Here is a 19,283-nt window from a genome sequence, read left to right as displayed (position 1 = left end):
GTTTTTATTAGTTTTAGTATGCTGCTTGATAGGCCATTAAGGTTAGGGCCACACGAGCGCACAAAGTGCATCCGTTGCAACTTACTTTTTGACGTCCGTTGTAGAAATACATGGAAGTGAATTGGTGACAACACACGAGGTACGTGCGTACCAAGTAACGGAAGTCGTAACGGACGGTGATTTTTGAACTGCATAGAAATGCTACAATGCACGTCGAGACATGCAAAAGTTATTACTTCACCTGGTTCAATTGCGTAAAGCCAACTGACGTTGACGCACCACACTCAACGCTCGTGTGGTGTCATTGGCGACGGCCGCAAAAAGTAAGTTGCAATGGACGTACTATGTGCGCTCGTGTGGCCCTAGCCTAATAGTTAATAGTAATTGTTACTAATTACTAATTATTATTGATAACTATAACTAACTCACAGTTAATAGTAACAGTTGATAATAATTGTAAGAAAATCATAATAAAGTATCCTCAATTATTACTTACGTTTGATATGATTGGCAAATGCTTTCCTCAAAACCAGAAATATTGAATAAGATAGTCACAAGGTGGACCTGAAAAAAAAACATTTCAATTTGCAGCTTCTATACAATTTTAAAATTTCTTGAGCTGTGTCTCACTACTGTTTCAATAGGCCTTACATTAAAATAATGACACAAACACACAAAATTTTCAAATTCAATTATTTATCTTGTTATGTATTCTTAAAATAAGATTGTCCATGATATAATATACAGTTAAAAAAAATAATTAAATTTAGGCAACACAAAGTAAATCATTAACCAAAGCAATTTTTCAAATCATTCTAAGTGATCACAAACTGTATAATTATTATGTAACTGATATATTATTTATTACTTCTTAAAGTCCAACTTTGTATATGGATGTTAAAATTTTCATGTTTTTAATGTATATGACTATTGTCAATGCTAACTGTTGTTTAGCCTGTAACAAATAATAAAATTTCGATTGAATTGTATCACAGCAAACATTTTAAATAAAAAGTTTGTAGGCTATCTCCACCAAAATCGGAAAATTGATTTTAGTAGTTTGAAAATAAAAAATAGTAATAAATCCCTGCTTTGATGATGCAAAGAAATATTTTTATCAGTAAAGTTTCTAAAAGCCATTGGCTAGGTATAGTATGAACAGTAGGATCCCTGAAGGTGGGCTAGGCCAACAATAGTTGACAAACAAAAATCTAAAAAAGTGAGGTCCACGTTGTAATAGCAGTGTTTGATTAGCAATGACATTGCTATTATATCCTTGTTTATCATTCGAAAAAGCAGATAGCACTAAGCCGCTATTCCATTCTAGCTCCGCAATGTTGCCAGATGGTTTTTCAACAATGTGGAAGTATAATAAATTTATAAACAAAATATTTAATCTCAATCATAAAAATTTATAAATTACCGTATTAAAATAATAATTTAAAATTATATTTTCTTGACGAATGAAATATAATTTATTATTTGAAACAAGAATGAACAGTAGTTGATATACCAGTATTAACTATCGACTATAGAAGTCAGTTGCAAGGCTGAGAATCGGCAATGCTGTTCCGCTATCTTTCTTTAATACCATTATAACATGGACCTCACTATAGGCCTATAGGGTAGTCGGAGAGGCCTGTGTAAGCCAATACTACGGTACTCAGCCTGTACTGCATAGCATATCAGAAATAGGCCTATAGCAATAATCTGACTATCAAACAGACTTATTAATGGAAACTTTTTTCAACTTTAAATTTTAATAAAGAAACATATTATAATAACAAAATTTAGGTCTACTCAAAATATGTTGCCAAGATATTGTAAAATTAAGCCGTAGGCTAATGCAAACGACCTACCGTACTTCGTTTGTAAAAGAGTACTGTAGTCATCAGTGTACAATATGTTAATATCATCATTTGACAAACTACTTGAGAAATAACAACTCTTTTTTTAATTTAGCTACATGTTTCTTCCAAGATAGATTTGAGTCAATAACTAGACCAAGGTATTTAATATTGCTCACAGTCTCAATTGTCAGGCAGTTGCAGTTATCTATAGCAGCGCATGAGTAACGGTGATACGAAAATGGTGTATTAAAGAATAGATCTCCTCAGGTTGAAAATCATATATTTAGTTTTTTCACTCATTACTATGTAATTCTTACTAAACCAGTAGTTTAAGACTCTCAAGTCGGCACTCGTTTTCACATATAATGCATCGCAATCAATTCCTGAATATGTAAGTGCTGTATCATCTGCAAAAGCAGTCAATTTCCCATCTAGTTTAGCATTACATAGGTCATTGATATACACAAGAAATAGAATAGGCCCTAATACAGAACCCTGGGGCACTCCATATACAATGTTTTCAAAATTACTATAACATCCACCAATTCTTACACACTGCTTTCTGTTTGTGAGATAACTTTCAAACCATTTATAAGGTAAACCTCGTACTCCTGCTGCATACAACTTTTTCAATAATATTGAGTGGTCTACTGTATCAAATGCTTTAGTGATATCTACATACAGGGCTGAAAATTTTTTACCTTTATTAATACTATTAGGCCTATAAATATCCTCAAGAAATGTAACCGGACCATCTTCGGTACTCAAGCCCTCTCTAAAACCAAATTGATTTCTACTAAAATAATCAAATCTTTTGAGAAAACTTATTAATCGTATTTTTATTATCTTTTCGTAAATCTTGGCAAAAACAGGCAACAGCGATATTGGGCGGTAACAATTCAATTCTTCTCTGTTACCATGCTTGAAGATTGGGATCACAATTGCAATCTTCAAACATTCAGGAAATTCACCAGTCTTCATGCTCCAATTGAAAAGTTTACTCAGAACTCCAGCAATATGAATTTTAGCAATTTTTTTTACAATATAACTATTAGGTAATGTTGTCAATTCCAGGGGCTTTATTGCTTTTTAGATCAGCTATTATTTTTAAAACTTCTGTTTCGTCAGTCGGAAATAAGAATAATGAATGTGGCATATCTTTACAAGTGAAGCGGGAATCTATTTCTTCGTGATCTTCTGTAAAAATAACTCAATTTCGTAACTGTTGAGAAATGTTAATAAAAAATGAATTGAATTCTTTAGCAATACGTTCTTTGTCAGTGACAGTATGCGAATTTACTACTAAGCTAGTAACTTCTACCTTGGGTTCTCGTTCTCCTATCAATCTATTTACTATTCTCCATTGATTCCTCACATTACCCAGAACAATTATCAAATTCATTCATGTAGTACTCTTCCTTAGCTTTCCTCAAATCAGATTTCAACCTGTTTCTGAATACTCTTTAAGATTTACATCATATGGTCTTGAAATCATCAATTTGTACAATTTTTTTCTCCTATCAATACCTCTAAATAATCTGAAATCCATGGAGTTAATTTATCAGGTAGTGCATTGGAACTATTTCTAGATTTACTATATTTACATTTTTCTATCAGATCTGATAACTGGCTGATGAATAAATCGAAAGCAGCTGAAACAGAACTCTTATCTAAAACGCTCTCCCATTGCAGCCTTTATAATTCGGCTTCAAATTCATTAAATTTTATCACCAAGTTTCTTTTAATGTATTTTTGTGTATTCAATCCGTCATCACCTTGTAATGAAAAACCTCTGCATTCTAGGCTTTATTGATCAGTAATGAATTCATAACAGATTCAAAATTAGAATAAATAGTTCAACATCTGATAACAGAAACATAAGAAGAAAACACTAGTCATATGATGATTCAATATCATCACATTCTTCCCGTCTTTAGGAATTCAATGAATAGTCTTTCAATTAAGAAGGCATTTTGCGCTCTCTATAAGATCTTCGCAGGGTGCCATCAGGAGGCTCTTCTTCATCACTGAGGGGGAATCCTGTATTTGTTTCATCTTGATTTTCATGATAATTTTCTTGATTGTTCTCAGGCTCTGCGTGATCACTAAGGCTTGATCCTGCATTTGTATCATCTTGATTTTTATCGTTATCTTCTTGAATGCTCTCTTCTCCTCGAGGGGCAAGGTTTTTCAATGATACAGTTGTCTCTCTTCCATCACTAAGCCGTACCTTGGCATATTGTGGGTTGATTTGAAGAATATCCACCTCCTCGACCAATGGATCGAATTTACTTCTTCGTATAGGTACTTTCATTAGGACTTTGTTTGAAGGGGCAAGCCAGGTTGGAAGTGCTATACCATTAGATGATTGTCTATAGTGTCGGAACATCCTATCATGTGGCATCTCATTAGTAGCCGTGCACAATAGGGATCGAATAGAATGTAGAGAATCTGGGAGCACAGATTCCCAATCAGATACATCCAAATTTCTATGCTTCAATGTAAGAGACACTGTGCGCCAAATTGTACCATTTTCTCGTTCGATTTGGCCATTCCTGGTGCGTTATAAGGTGATGACATGGAAGTGGCTACTCCTCGATTATGAAGGAATTCCTGCAGCTCTCTGGATTTGAAAGAGGTTCCATTGTCAGTATGTACATAAGAAGGTAAACCAAATGTGGTAAACAAGTTCACAAGGCACTGAATTACAGTTGATGAATTCATATTCGGACAAGGGTATGCAAACGGAAACCTAGAGTACTCATCAATTATTGTCAACAAATATTTGTTTTTAGTTTTTGATGGAAGAGGACCCTTGAAGTCCACGCTTAATCTTTCAAATGGATGTGTCGCCTTTATGAGAGTAGATTTCAATTTCTTGAAAAATTGAGGTTTTATGGCATTACATGTTTGACATGAAGAAGTCATTTTTCTGACATCCTCAACTGAATAGGGTAAATTATGAGTTCTTACCCAATGAATCATTCTGGTCACTCCAGGGTGACACAAGTCACAGTGTAGGGAGTGTAATTTATCGGTTTGAGTTGCATTACACACTCTGGAAAGTGCATCTGCTACTTGGTTGTCCTTTCCTGGTCTGTAAATTATTTCGTAATTGTAGCATGACATCTCCAATTGCCATCGTTGTATTTTTTCATTTTTTATTTTATTTTGATGAGTCATATCAAACATGAATGATACAGAGCGCTGGTCAGTGATAATTTTGAAGAATCTTCCAAGTAAGAAATGTCTCCACTTTTTAAGAGCACACACAATAGCAAAAGCCTCTTTTTCAATGGATGAATGTTTACGCTCACTATCATTCAGCTTCTGAGAAAAGAATGCTACTGGACGTCCACACTGTGATAGGACAGCTGAAATTGAAAAATCAGATGCATCTGTTTCAACCACAAACGGTTCAAAGTCGTCAATTGTACTAACTACTGCCTTAGAAATCTCAGTTTTGAGTTGATTGAAGTCAGCTATAGCTTCAGAAGTCAAAGGAAAGGTCTTTGCTGTAAGAAGCCGTTTAGCTTTATCTGAATAATTGGATATCCATTTGGAATAGTGTGCAAACATTCCAATTGTTCGCTCAAGAGCCTTTCTATTATCTGGGGGTGGAAGATTGAGCAATGGTTTCAGACGTTCAGGGACAGGAGAAATTGTCCCATTTTCAATTTTATAGCCAAGCAAGCTTATTGAAGTAAGTGAATATTTGCTTTTTTCTGTATTGATTGTAAAATTATATTTTTGTACTGCATCTGAGAATTTTTTGAGATTCAAATCATGTTCCTTCTGATTCTTACCACATATTGTCACATCATCCAGGTATGCATACGTTTTTTCAAGTTTTTCATTATTAATAACATTATCAATGACTTGCTGAAAAGTGGATACACCATCTGTCAGACCAAAAGCAAGCCTTCGAAATTGATACAAACGGCCACATGCCTCAAATGCAGTGAAAGGTCGATCTTTTTCTCGTAGGGGTACCTGGTGGTAAGCGCTTTTCAAGTCAATAGTGGTGAATACAGAGTTTTTTGAGACCTTAGAAACAATATCTTCAAGACTAGGGAGGGGATATGCGTCAAGATGTGTGTATCGGTTAATAGTTTGAGAATAGTCTATTACCATTCGCTTTTTGTGATTTTCGTTCTTCACTACAAATGCTTGAGCTCTCCAGGGAGACCTGCTTTCTTCAATAATTCCATCAGCTAGCAGTTTCTCAATTTCTTTCTCCATGAAACTAGTGTCTTCAAGAGAATGCTTTCGGGATTTAGTAATTATAGGTTTAATGTCTTTAGTTAAAAACTCAAAAAGTGGTGGAGGTTCTATCTTTGCTGGAGCCAGATAATTGATAGTCAATGGGGGTTTAGTTCCTCCAAATGAAACTCTAAGTTCAGAGTGTTGATTAAGTAAGTCATGTCCTACAATAACATTAGCACACAAATCAGGCAATACACTGAATTTTGTTTTGGGGTAATGTTGACCTGAAAATTCTAAATGAGCTACACAATAAAAGGAAATGTTCTTTCTTAGTGATGTTGAAGCCATGGACACTGCACCAGTTGTAGGGTACATTTCAAGTCCACATTTTTTAGCAAAACAGTGTGAAATAAATGTCTCAGAGCTTCCTGTATCTATCAAAGCAGAAGTAGGAATGTTGTTTACCTGAGCTTGTACTGTAGCATTTTCAAGAACAGTAGAGGCTGCAATAAGCGCCGAAGATGAAGAAGTTTTAGTAGATTTGCAGACATTTTTCCAATGACCTATTTTCTGGCATTTTTCGCATAAGTCATTTAGTGCAGGGCACTGCTGACCACAAAAATAACATTTTTGAAAACTTGAGCTTCCAGTTTTTACAGCTGACAAATTTGTTTCTTTACATGAATTTTCTGAAGAATTATTTGAAGTGGCATTAAGAGTTATTTCAGAAGAGTAAGAAGCTGATTGATTTCTGGCAGATTCCAAGGCACGTGCTTTTTCAATAGCTTCATCAAGAGTTAGCTTGTCAAACTCCAAAAGTCTCAGTCTTATGTGATGAGAGCTGAGGCCCCGGATAAATGAATCACGAATGTATGTTTTCCTATAAGTTTCAGAATCAACATCTGCAAACCCACAATTCTTTACTCAGTTGTTGTAAAGCTTGGTTATATTGGTCAATTGTCTCATCTGAAGACTGTTTTCTAGTTGCCAATTTATGTCTAGCGAATATTTCATTTATTGGTTTTACATAGGCCTATGCACATTTTAGTGCGTCAATAGCCGAAGTATATGAATTTTTGTCGGCAATTATTTGATAAACAGAATGAGATAGAAAGTTGGTAAGCAACCGCAACTTACTTTCATCATCGATGTCTTCTTCGTCAAAAGATGCGATGAAATTCTCAAAAGTCTTTAGCCAGAAGTTCCATTCTTGTAGAGCTGTTGGAGAATTCGGATCACCATCAAACTTGTCTGGTTTCAAAAATTTGTCCTTCATAACGCGAATTTTCAGTTTTCGTTTCCAGAAAAGATTTGAAGATTATACATTTGTTGTTGAATAGAAATTGTGAAATAGAGAATAGAAATTGATTGACTCGTATTTGATAAGATGAATTGATTTGATGATTTTGGATTACTGATCAATAAATTGTAATGAAAAACCTCTGCATTCTAGGCTTTATTGATCAGTAATGAATTCATAACAGATTCAAAATTAGAATAAATAGTTCAACATCTGATAACAGAAACATAAGAAGAAAACACTAGTCATATGATGATTCAATATCATCACACACCTACAACAAAGGTTCGTGTTGTATTTGATGGGTCTGCTAAAAAGAGTCACATTTCGTTGAATCAAGTTCTTCATTCAGGTCCAAAATTGTTAAATGACATATGTGATGTATTAACTAGATTCAGACTTCACTCATTCGTATTCACGCGTGATGTTATGAAAATGTATCGTGCTATCCTCGTTGATGAAGAAGATCGTTCTTTCCTTCATATATTGTTTCGTAAAGATCCTTCCGATGATATTGTCGTTTATGAGCTCAAAACAATCACATATGGTTTGAAACCGTCTGGTTTTCTTGCTCAACGTGCTCTCATTCAACTGGCGAAAGATGAAGGAGATAAATTTCCGTTGGCAGCAGCAGCTATTCGTGATGATATATATCATGACGATTTTCTCACAGGTGCTAATTCATTGGAAGAAATCTGTGAAATAAAATCACAACTTTGTAATCTTCTAAACTGTGCTCATATCAAGTTGAATAAATGGAGCAGTAATTCTCCTGAGTTCTTGGATTTGATTCGTTCTGAAAACACTCAAGTACCACTTCATATCAGTGATGAGCCTAATTCAAATGTGAAAGTTCTTGGCATAATGTGGAACCCAACTACTGATTGTTTTCATATTAAAGTCTCCATTCCAGAGTTTCAAAAGAAAAACTCTAAGCCCACTGTTCTGTCTGTTATCGCGCATCTGTATGACCCTCTCGGTTTTATAGCTCCAGTAATATTCAAAATGAAATGTTTTTTACAAGAGCTGTGGAAGTTGGACATCGATTGGGATACGCCGATTCCTGTTGACTACAACGAATGCTGGAACGAGCTGATGAGAGAGCTTCCTGCTCTAAGTTCAATTTCAATTCCTCGATGCGTTTATGGCGATGCTTTTTCTTGTCAAATACTTGGGTTTTCCGACGCATCGCAGAAAGGAATCTGTGCTTGTATCTTCTTGAGAGTTGTGTCGTCAGAATCTACGGTGAAATGCTTCCTGTTGAAAGCTAAAACTAAAGTTGCGTTGTTGAAAACTCTGTCTATTCCTCGATTAGAGCTTCAAGCTGCGTTGTTGCTTTCGCGATTGTATGTTTCAGTCCTTCCTTCACTGGAAAAAATCAATCTTCAATCTACGTTTCTGTTCAGTGATTCAACTATTGTTTTATCTTGGTTGCATATACCTCCTTACAAGTTGCAAACGTTTGTTGCAAATCGTGTTGTGAGAATATTAGAGTTGACTAATATTTCAGATTGGAATCACATTGGTACTGATTTCAATATTGCCGACGTTGGATCAAGAGGCGTTTCTCCCCAAAACTTGTGCAATTCGCAAGAATGGTTCAATGCTCCAACGTGGTGTTCTAATTCGTTGTCATGTTGGCCGTTGTCATCTATGACTTACCCTGCTACTGAAATTCTGCCTGATGTGAAACAAAATAAATGTGTTGTTTTGAATATCACTGAAGAGACTGCTGTTATTCAGATAACACATTTCTCCTCATACATGAGATTGTTACGTTCCTGTGCTTATGTTTTACGAATAGTTAGCTTGAAGGTAGTTATGACTCATTTGATAAATTGTTGTATCATTAACTCTGTTTTTCCTGATGATTTGAAGTTGGTTAAAGTCTTACCTTTATACAAGAAAGGAGAAAAATCAATTTTTGAGAACTACAGACCAATCTCTATCATATCAGTTTTGTCCAAATTGCTAGAGATTAATCCTCAATGAACAAATTGTGAATTATTTCGAGAAAAATGATTTATTTGATGACTCTCAATTCGGATATAGGTCTGGACTAGGCACTGTTAGGGCAGCTGTTTCTTTTATCAGTAATTGTATTTTTGGTCTAGATAATAAAGCATGTGTCAATGTGAGACTATATGATTTATCAAAAGCATTTGATACTGTCTCTCATGCTCTTCTATTGAAAAAGTTACAGTTTTATGGATTCAAGGAGGAGGCTGTGTCACTAATGAAGTCGTATTTATGTAGTCGATTTCAAAAGGTTTTTTGTGATGGAAAAGAGTCAGGATATCTACCTGTGAAGCATGGTGTTCCTCAGGGATCAATTCTTGGTCCAATACTGTTCATCATTTACATGAATGACCTGCCTAATGTTTTATCGAATCCATCAGTACAGAGCTTTCTCTTTGCTGATGACATTAATATCTGTCTCAGGTCTAATTCACATGAAGTATTGAGAAACAAATTAAAAAATATTTCAGAAACTATACAAGATTGGTGTACTGCTAATAGTTTATGCATTAATGAAGGCAAAATACAAGATTTAGAATTAGATTACATGACAAGAAATACCACAGAAGCTGTAAGTCATTCTATAAATTTTCTAGGATTTATGATTGATGAGAATCTGGATTGGGAGAAAAACATCATGAATATTGAGTCGAAAATCTGTAAAGGCATATTCCTGATACGCAGATTGAGACTGTGTGTAAGTTCTAAGGTACTGAGAACGGTCTATTTTGCATTCATCCAAAGTCATTTGAGTCGAGGTACCTTACTCTGGGGTCATAAATTTTCTAGTGTTAGGCTACTGAGGATGCAAAAAACATGCATTAGACTAATTTGTGGACTCCCTTCCCGAGCTCATTGTAGAGAGGGGTTTGTTCGTCTTGGTGTTATGATGGTTCCTGCACTGTTTATCTTTCAAAGCCCACTATATATAAAAGAAAACATCCATTTATATGATGCTTTGGGTTCATATCACTCATATGGAACAAGGAATAGGGCTACTTTGAGTTTAATCAAGTTCAATTACACCAGGACTCAAAAAACATTCATTTATACAGCGATAAAATTATATAATTTTTTACCTCCTTCAATCAGGAACCTATAGATTGAAAAATTTAAAAACAAATTGAAAGCAATTTTGTCAGAAAATTGTATTTATAAAATAGATGAGTTCTTCGAAATAAATCTTGAAGTGGAATAGCCTCATTACTTGATTGTTACATTGAGATCAGAGAAAAATTTCTTGGTGTAGAATTAGTTTAAATGATTTACCTGTGTGCGATTGTGACTTATATTATTTAATAGTTCCATTTATTTTTTATGTGTCTACTTTTGTTACCATTTGACGTTGTAATGCATTTGATGTTCTCTTTTGCTGCTACAATAAAACATTTATTTATTTATTATTCATGAAAATGGACATAATCTGCTATGGAAAACAATGTAAACAAACTCTACCAAAAAGTTTTCTATCCGATGTTGACGTCACGATGTGGGAATAGATGTTGGCTTCATCGACTTTCAGTACGAATATACAATGGGACGTGTCTATTCTATAACTGGTCTAAGGTTTTCAGGGCAGGCGAAACTCCGGCGACCTATAACTTTATTTGTTCTGCAAACAGCTGTTTACCGGATTTATTTCATGCATCGAAGACAGCTGAAATTGAATGACTATGACAAAAAAGTAGTTTTTTTATTCAAATAGGATCCCTAATCAGACATATTGTCAATTTTTTTCTAAAATAGGCGCCAGAAAAATAAAAAATGGCAGTTCTGAGGCACTTTATATTACAGTAGTCACAGGTAATAGAAAAGATTTAAACGTTACCTGTACATGCGCATTTTCGTTTTGTGTTAGATACAGATAACCTTGCTCTAGGCATGACATAAACATAACCTAAAACCTTGAGTAAAATGATAATATTGAATCTGAATCTTCGTATTGTCTACATTCTACAGTTAAAACTTTTAAGTTTGCTTACATAAAACAGTTAATGTTAAGAAGATTGGATATCGTTACAAACTTAAACAACTATAAATAATTCATCCACTTTAAATCAGTAATTAAAATAAGTGATAACTATTGTTTGTGTAACTTTAGTCTACAGTCTACAGTGTTACTTTGTATTTTTTCATCGTATAAATGGCCAATAAAAAATAGAAAATTTTAATTGTGAAGTATCTCTGCTATTATGTTTTGTAGAAGTTTTTTATATCTGGATCGTGCATTAGTAATACTTCAACCCTCAGTGAAATTTTGTTATTCGGTATCAGCAGCTACGAACTTTAAATCGTTTTTATTGCATTCTCCAAATAATTTTAATTGTGAGTGGGTAAGAAAACTTACTAATTGTTCTACTAATTATCTGGTCAAGCGAAACTATGCCCGAGGAAAAAGTAATGCTGTGTCTATAGACGAAAGAAATTCAAAAGTTGACGACAGTGTTGTGGTTGAAAAGTTACAGAGAATTCTGAGTTGTGGAGTTAAAAAAGCTCAAAAGTTTTTTGTTTCAAATGAAAAATTATTTGACAAAAATGTAAATTCAATAGAAGATTTAGTTGAAAAATGTAAGTATTTTGAAAAATTTGGAATTACAAAAAAGTTTATTCACAATAATCCCTGGATTATTCAGCTTTCCAGTGTAGAGATCGAAAGGAAAATTGAATTATTAAAAAAGTGGAAATTCAATAATGTTTCTTCAAACTTGTGTTTGTTGAAACTGCCTACTAGAAAACTATCAGAGCTTACACATAAGACATTGAGTGAATCTAATTTTTATTCTTCTCTCAAAGACTCTAACCGAATAACTTATTTGGCAACAGTTTTAAAAAAAGAGGAGGAAGAAATTAGTGAACTTACTATCAAGTACAGTTACCTTCTGTCAATGAGATTCTCCAAACTTGAAAACACACTTGACGTTCTTTTAAAAAGTGGATTAGACCCAAAATATATTTGTATGGATATATGGGTAGTGAGATATTCAGTCAATGATATTAAAACGCGTTTAAAATTTTTGGAGTCATTCGAGCCACATGAATTAAGAGCCTGGATGTTTCATTGTGGAAATGAAACTTTTCAAAGGTCAGTAAAATTTTTACATTTACGGGTGATTTTAGAATTTTACGCATTTTAAATTGGAATATAAGAATAGGATAGTTTCATTAAATTAATTTTTCAAACTGCAAGATTGAATATGGATTCGCTCGTTAGTGCTTCTAAAAGAACAGCTATAGTGAGGTCCACGTTATAATGACAGTATTTGATCAACTTTGGTTTTGCTATCCTTGTCTATCATTCGACAAAGACGGTGGTACTATCCTTTTCTAGGTCTACAACGATGACAATTATATTTTTGACAGTGTAGAAATATAATTAGTTAATGCAGAGAATCGGCATCGCTATTCTTCTATCTTTATTCACTGCCATTATAACGTGGACCACATTATACATAAATTTCAAGTGAGAGGCCAGGTTCAAGATTATTTTACTAGAAGACGTGATGATGTAGACCTGCCAGGTCGCAAAATTGCGATTGGCCAGATCACACACCAGTTTCTCACCCTGAAAATATTCAACAGACTCCCATTTTTTGTCCGTGAATTGGAAGATGAACAATTTAAAAATGTACTTCGAGATAAACTCCTCAAACTTCCACTCTATTCCTTGAGTGAAGAGGAGATCACTCGCTTTATTTGTCTCTTTGACATGCCTTCTCGATAGTTGGTGCAAACTGGTCATAGATGGAATGAAAATTTAATTGAATACACATTATTCAATTATTCCTTTCATGGTACTTGCCTACCTTAGGATTCGATTGGGAACAGATTGCAGTACCTACGTGAACGGTACCGTAGCTGTTCTTCTTCCTTAAGGCTGTGCAAAAGCTAAAAAACGTTGTACTGGTGTTATTTCTCAAACTTTGACGATTAGTATAATATCAAGCTATCAAAATGGAAAACTTTTCTCAGGAAAACATTTTTCTTCCGTTCATTACTTTTTACTTTCCTTGCCCTATTACCATAGGTAAGGAAAGTATTGCTTTCCAAAAAAATTAAGGTACACCAATTTCTAAATTTCTATACGTTTCAAGGTCCCCTGAGTCCAAAAAAGTGGTTTTTGGGTATTGGTCTGTATGTGTGTGTGTGTGTATGAGTGTATGTGCGTCTGTGTACACGATATCTCATCTCCCAATTAACGGAATGACTTGAAATTTGGAACTTAAGGTCCTTTCACTATAAGGATCCGACACGAACAATTTCGATAAAATAAAATAGTAATCGATAAGCTCTATCAACTGCCACAAGTCCCATATCTGTAAAAATTTCAGGAGCTCCGCCCCATCAATGCAAAGTTCGATTTTAGATTTCCAATTATCAGCCTTCAGATACAATTTAAACAAAAAAAATCAAGTGGAGTAGATTGAGAATGAAAATCTCTACAATTAATGTTCAGTAATATTTTCACCCTAAATTGAAAATAAGCTTTAAATTCGAGAAAATGTGATTATTCAATTGCAAATTATTGTTGATTCTATTGAATCATTCACTATGAAGAGATAGCAGACCTCATGTGTGTCTCCAGCGTTATTGCCCTGTCACCAGCTGGCTCAAATCTTTGAATACTAGACTTGAGATGCGCGGGAACACTAGCGTCAGGTGATCAATATCATAACGGCAAGGAAAGTTGTGTGAGTGCGCCACACCAGATTTTTGAGATATGAGCGTATAGTTTCAATTTTTGGGACAGATCATTTCAAATTCGGTAAGAGATAAATTCATGAAATTCCAAGGATAAAATCCATGTTATTGTTGATTGAATAAAACAAAAATGACCAAACATAACTTTTGAGCTATTTTTGGTTATTTTTAGTAAATTGGATAACTTTCTCAAAAATTTATTTTTTCTTAAAATTTTCATTTTATCCAATCAACAAAACCATACAATCAATATACAAACAATATACCCTTAGAATTTCATGGATTTATCTCTTATATAATTTGAAATAATCTTTCCCAAAAATTTCAACTTTAGGCGTTCATATCTTGAAAAGTAATGATAGGAAAAAACTATTTTCCTGATAAAACTATTTCATTTTGATAGCTTGATAGTATACAAATCGAATAACTTTGCTAAACCTGTGTACACTTTAGAGTTCACACTTTCATGTTCCTGAAAACCTTGGAAAAACTTTCTCAAACCCCAAAAAATATTCGCCGGTTTATGTGGTCTATAATGAATGGTCTAGTAAAAGTTACGAAAACGCTATAAAAACAACTTTTTTTGCCCGTAGGTTATTTCAAAGCCCAACAACATTTTTCTACCTCAGCTATTATTTTATTATTATTATTTTTTTTTTTTGATCAGTAATTGAAAAAATGAGAAAACACCGATTTTGGGCGTATCTTTGACGAATTATTGAAGTCTACACATAGCAAATTTTTAGACCCTAGCTGAACCACTCTACCAAATTAGAACGTTTTCTGTCATTCTGTTATTGAAAAAGAAAAAAAGATACTGGGCGTTAGTTTAGGCGTTATTTCAAAGCCCTTCCAAAAAAAAAATTTCAACACCTCAGATGAATTGTTTACCAAATTTGAACATTTTCTGTTGATTAGTTTTGAAAGAGATTATAAAACGCAGAAAAATACTGGAAACCGGTAATTTTGGTCTTATCTTCGGCATAATCAAGAAGCCTTCTAAAGAAAACAATGCCTCCCTAGCTGAACTTCTATACCAAATTTGAATATTTTATCTCAGTTAGTTTTTGAAAATTGTGAAAAACGCAAAAAAGCGAGGGATTGCTAGGAAACGCATTAAAACCGCCTATCTTGTGCGTTATTTCAAAACCCTTCCAATACAACACTTTTATACCTCAGCTGAGCCTGTGTACCAAATTTGATCATGATCTGTCGAATAGTTCTTGAGGAGGCCTAGAAAACGCTCAAAAACCGTGGAACTTGAACAAGAACCGTGAAACCGTGGCGTTATTTCAAAACTCTTCCAATATAACATTTCTATATATATATCAGCACAGAATTAATAATAGCATAGGAGTTTTCTCATTAATAGCATTATAGGAGTTTTCTCTGCTTATGCGTGATATTATAAATGCACTACGTTGTTATTCTCATTATAGGAGTTTTCTCTGATATCAGCTGAACCTGTGTACCAAATTTAAACATTGTCTCTCAATTAGTCTTGAAAAATGTGAGAAAACACTAGGAAAACGCATTAATGCCGCCTATCTTTGGCGTTATTTTAAAACCCTTTCAATACAACACTTTTATACCTCAGCTGAGTCTGTGTATCAAATTTGAACATGATTCACTAATTAGTTCTTAAGAAAGCTTAGAAAACGCAGATTTTGGGCGTATCTTGGATTTTTTTAAATCTGTTACAGTATTAGTGCGCCTCTAGAAGGCCTTGTTCAGCTTGTCAAATTTGAACGTAAATATAAAGAAAATAAAAATCTCAGTACCCTTTTTTTAAAATATTTTATCACAACAAGTAACCAACATGTACACTAGTATTCCAACAGATGAAACAATTAGTATTCTGAAACAAAATTTGATAGATAATAATATAAATAATGATGAAATAGAAGATCTAATAGCATTGACAACAGTATGTGTAGATCAAAATTATTTCAAATTCAATGAGAAAAATTACAAACAAAAGGAAGGTTTGGCAATGGGATCTCCTTTATCAGGTTATCTTGCTATCATATACATGAACAATTTAGAAAAATCTAAAATAATGAATGATAATAATCCTCTAAAGAAAAATATTATTTATTGGCACAGATATGTTGATGATATAATATGTCTGTATAATAATGAAGATAAAACACATGAAGATTTTGAATTATATTTAAATTCAATATCACCTTCTATAAAATTTACGATGGAAGCTCAAGAACATGAAATAAATTTTCTTGATTTAATGATTACTATGAAAGATAACAAACATGATTTTAGCATTTATAGAAAACCCACACATACAGATTGTATAATTCCTAGAGATTCAAATCATCCTTGGCAACAAAAAATTTTAACATTCAATGCAATGATATACGGTACAGGCTAATAAATATTCCCATGTCAAAAGATAATTACAGAAAAGAGAAGAAAATAATAAAATATATGGCAATAACAAATGGATATAATACCAAAACTATTGATAGAATGATTTACTAACAAAAAGGGAAATTAATACAGAATAGAACTGAAAATAATCAAGGAAATGTAGGAAATAAAGAATATATTTGTGTTCCATATAACACAAAATTTAATAAAGCTATAAGAAAAACCTTTACAAAAAATAAATTCATTCTAGGTTATAGGACAACAAATAATGCATTCGAACTGATAAAAAAGAAATCAAATTTAAATGTACAGCAAGATAAGTTTAAAAAATCTGGAATCTATGAACTTAAATGTAGTGATTGCGACAAATTCTATATTGGACAAACGGGTAGAAATCTCCATATCAGGTTTCGAGAACATATCCAAGCACTAAAATCTAAAAATTATACACAAAAGTCGGCATTTGCTGAACACTTGATAGATTCAGGCCAGAATTTTACAGATATAAATTCCAATATGAAAATACTTAATTATGGTAATAACAGTCAAAAACTGAATGTCAAAGAAGAATTTCATATTTATAAAGCAGCAAAATTAAACAGAGATAAAATAATAAACTTAATCCAATTAGACACCAATAATCCCATTTTTGATAGAATCATGCGAATTTAAACCCAAAATTTACAGTCCTAGTTCATAAAAACATATAATCAAAATAAGAATCTTCCAGTAGTATTTATTTATTTAATTGTTATCACTTGAAAATGGCATAAATGACCAAAACATGTTGTGATAAAATATTTTTAAAAAAGGGTAGGCTACTGAGATTTTTATTTTCTTTATATTTATATTACAAGTAGCCCTATACAGGAAAGAGATAAATTTGAACGTATTTGGTCCAATAGTTTTTTAGTTCTGTTGATTATGAATGAGTCATTTCGTTATTATTACAGATTATTTATATTGCTTATTAAATACTACTTGATTATTTTGTAGAACAATCAAGCTGAAGAACGAAAATCGGAATGCACGAGAGCCATTTGCTGACGACGAAGCTTACCTCTGCCACAGACTGAACATCGCGCCGGAAACGGTGGAAGACCTCTACCAACGGCACCCACCTCTGCGCTGCGTGCAGACAACAAAACTCAGGGCCATCCTCGACTACCTCTTTGCAGAAGGCTTCCAGTCCATCGACATATGCCGCTCTCCTCGAATACTCTGCCATAGTCTACTCACCATTAAGGTAATAAATACCATTCATTATAAATTAACGATCAATAAGAAGATATCACATGCCAGGAATAACGCTTGGTTATTTAATCAAGATTCAATATAATAATATATAAAATATAATACAGACTAGAAAATAGCCTAATGGTGGTCAGACAAACTTATGTTCTCCTGACCGAAAACTACACAACATCTCAAAGAATTTGGAAATATGCAGTGTATATGTAGGCATTTGAGACTCATGAGCTTTATATGTGTTGTGTATCTGCCATACGCTTAATAAATAAATAATACTCGTTGAACGTCAATGATGATGAACTATTGTTGTTGTAGTCAACTGCTAAGGTTAAAGCTAATGAGGAGCTTGTATGTAACGGTTATTTTTTGAGAAGACAAGTTTATTTAAATTTAATCGTTTATAATTAGGTATATTATTATTACAAGGGTAATTTCTTTCAACCTCCGATTGGCCATAAATAAATGACAAAATGTTTATAAAGGAATAATGTTTACACTTACACTTTGATTGTTCTTCAATACGATTGAGTTTAAGTGGGCTTTGACGTTGTTTTAGAGCTCCTCAAAGTGGGACATTTCATCTCGAGTTAGTTTGGAATATGATAAAACCACTCAAGACTAGATATTTATTGAATTTTGCAAAAGCATTTCAGTTTATTCCTTATGAACTCTATTAGTAGGTTAATCATAATTTTTTCTTTTCCAACATAAACTATTAGTATGGTTTATTGTATTTATGGAGTCCCATTGTGTTCATTTTTTCAGGAGCGCATAGATCATATGAAGTCACTAGGATATCGGCCACAGAGCTTAGCAGTATGCTGTCAGACAAAGAAGAAGTACAAAGTATTTATAAACAAACTTCAAGTCAAACAGTTTTCAAATTTTCGATAAGAATGAAGGTAAATTAGAACTATCTGTGCTTTCCTTCAAATCAAGAACAACCACTTCTTTCAAATTGAAAATAAAAATGAAAAGATTATTGTTTCGTAGACATGCATTTCCTTATGCTTCTCATGGAATCCAAACCTTTAATCAGAACAAAAATAAATTGAGTCATCAGCTACAAACATAAAAAATGTTCTACCACGTAGAGAAGAATGCATTCAAGCAAACTACAAAGCTGACAATTTTTCATGGAATATTCCATGAATATGAACGGGGAATCCCACTAAACAAAAATCTGCACTAGCACTGAATTCATTAAATCAATATGTGACAATGCTGATCTCAATGAATGGATGGATAGTCAATAGATGGAGTCAACTCTTCCATTGCTGGCATCCAAGATTCATCCATTTCTGGATTATGAAAAACTTGTAGTTATTAGTTAGGCATATCACATTAGTTATTCAAATTGAGTCAATGTTGGGATTGATCCCACCGTCATGCTGGTGGGATTTAAGTCAGTCATTGTGAAGGTATTGATAATCCCAATCATCCAGATCCTCATATATTCTGTGGTACATTGCTAATCAAAAGGTGTAATAATATTGGCTGGATGGAAAGTGCAGTTAATAACCAAGGAACAGTTCAGTGAAAATTCAGGTCAACATTTTATCTTCAAACAA

The 19,283-nt window shown here is 33.4% G+C and overlaps 1 protein-coding gene across 1 annotated transcript; it reads left to right on the top strand.

Moving 5' to 3' along the window:
• Nucleotides 1-11,246: 11,246 nt before the first annotated feature.
• On the top strand, nucleotides 11,247-18,706 carry LOC111059634 (transcription termination factor, mitochondrial). The gene is made up of 3 exons (XM_022347272.2): nucleotides 11,247-12,457; nucleotides 17,458-17,707; nucleotides 18,478-18,706. The coding sequence occupies exons 1-3, from the start codon at nucleotides 11,568-11,570 to the stop codon at nucleotides 18,604-18,606; spliced, it is 1,269 nt and encodes a 422-aa protein (XP_022202964.2). The 5' UTR covers nucleotides 11,247-11,567; the 3' UTR covers nucleotides 18,607-18,706.
• Nucleotides 18,707-19,283: the final 577 nt, after the last annotated feature.

This window comes from Nilaparvata lugens, chromosome 3, assembly GCF_014356525.2.
Source record: "Nilaparvata lugens isolate BPH chromosome 3, ASM1435652v1, whole genome shotgun sequence".
Lineage (NCBI taxonomy): Eukaryota > Metazoa > Arthropoda > Insecta > Hemiptera > Delphacidae > Nilaparvata > Nilaparvata lugens.
The sequence above is the reverse complement of the archived record's forward strand: the minus strand, read 5'-3'. Positions and strand labels throughout refer to the sequence as shown.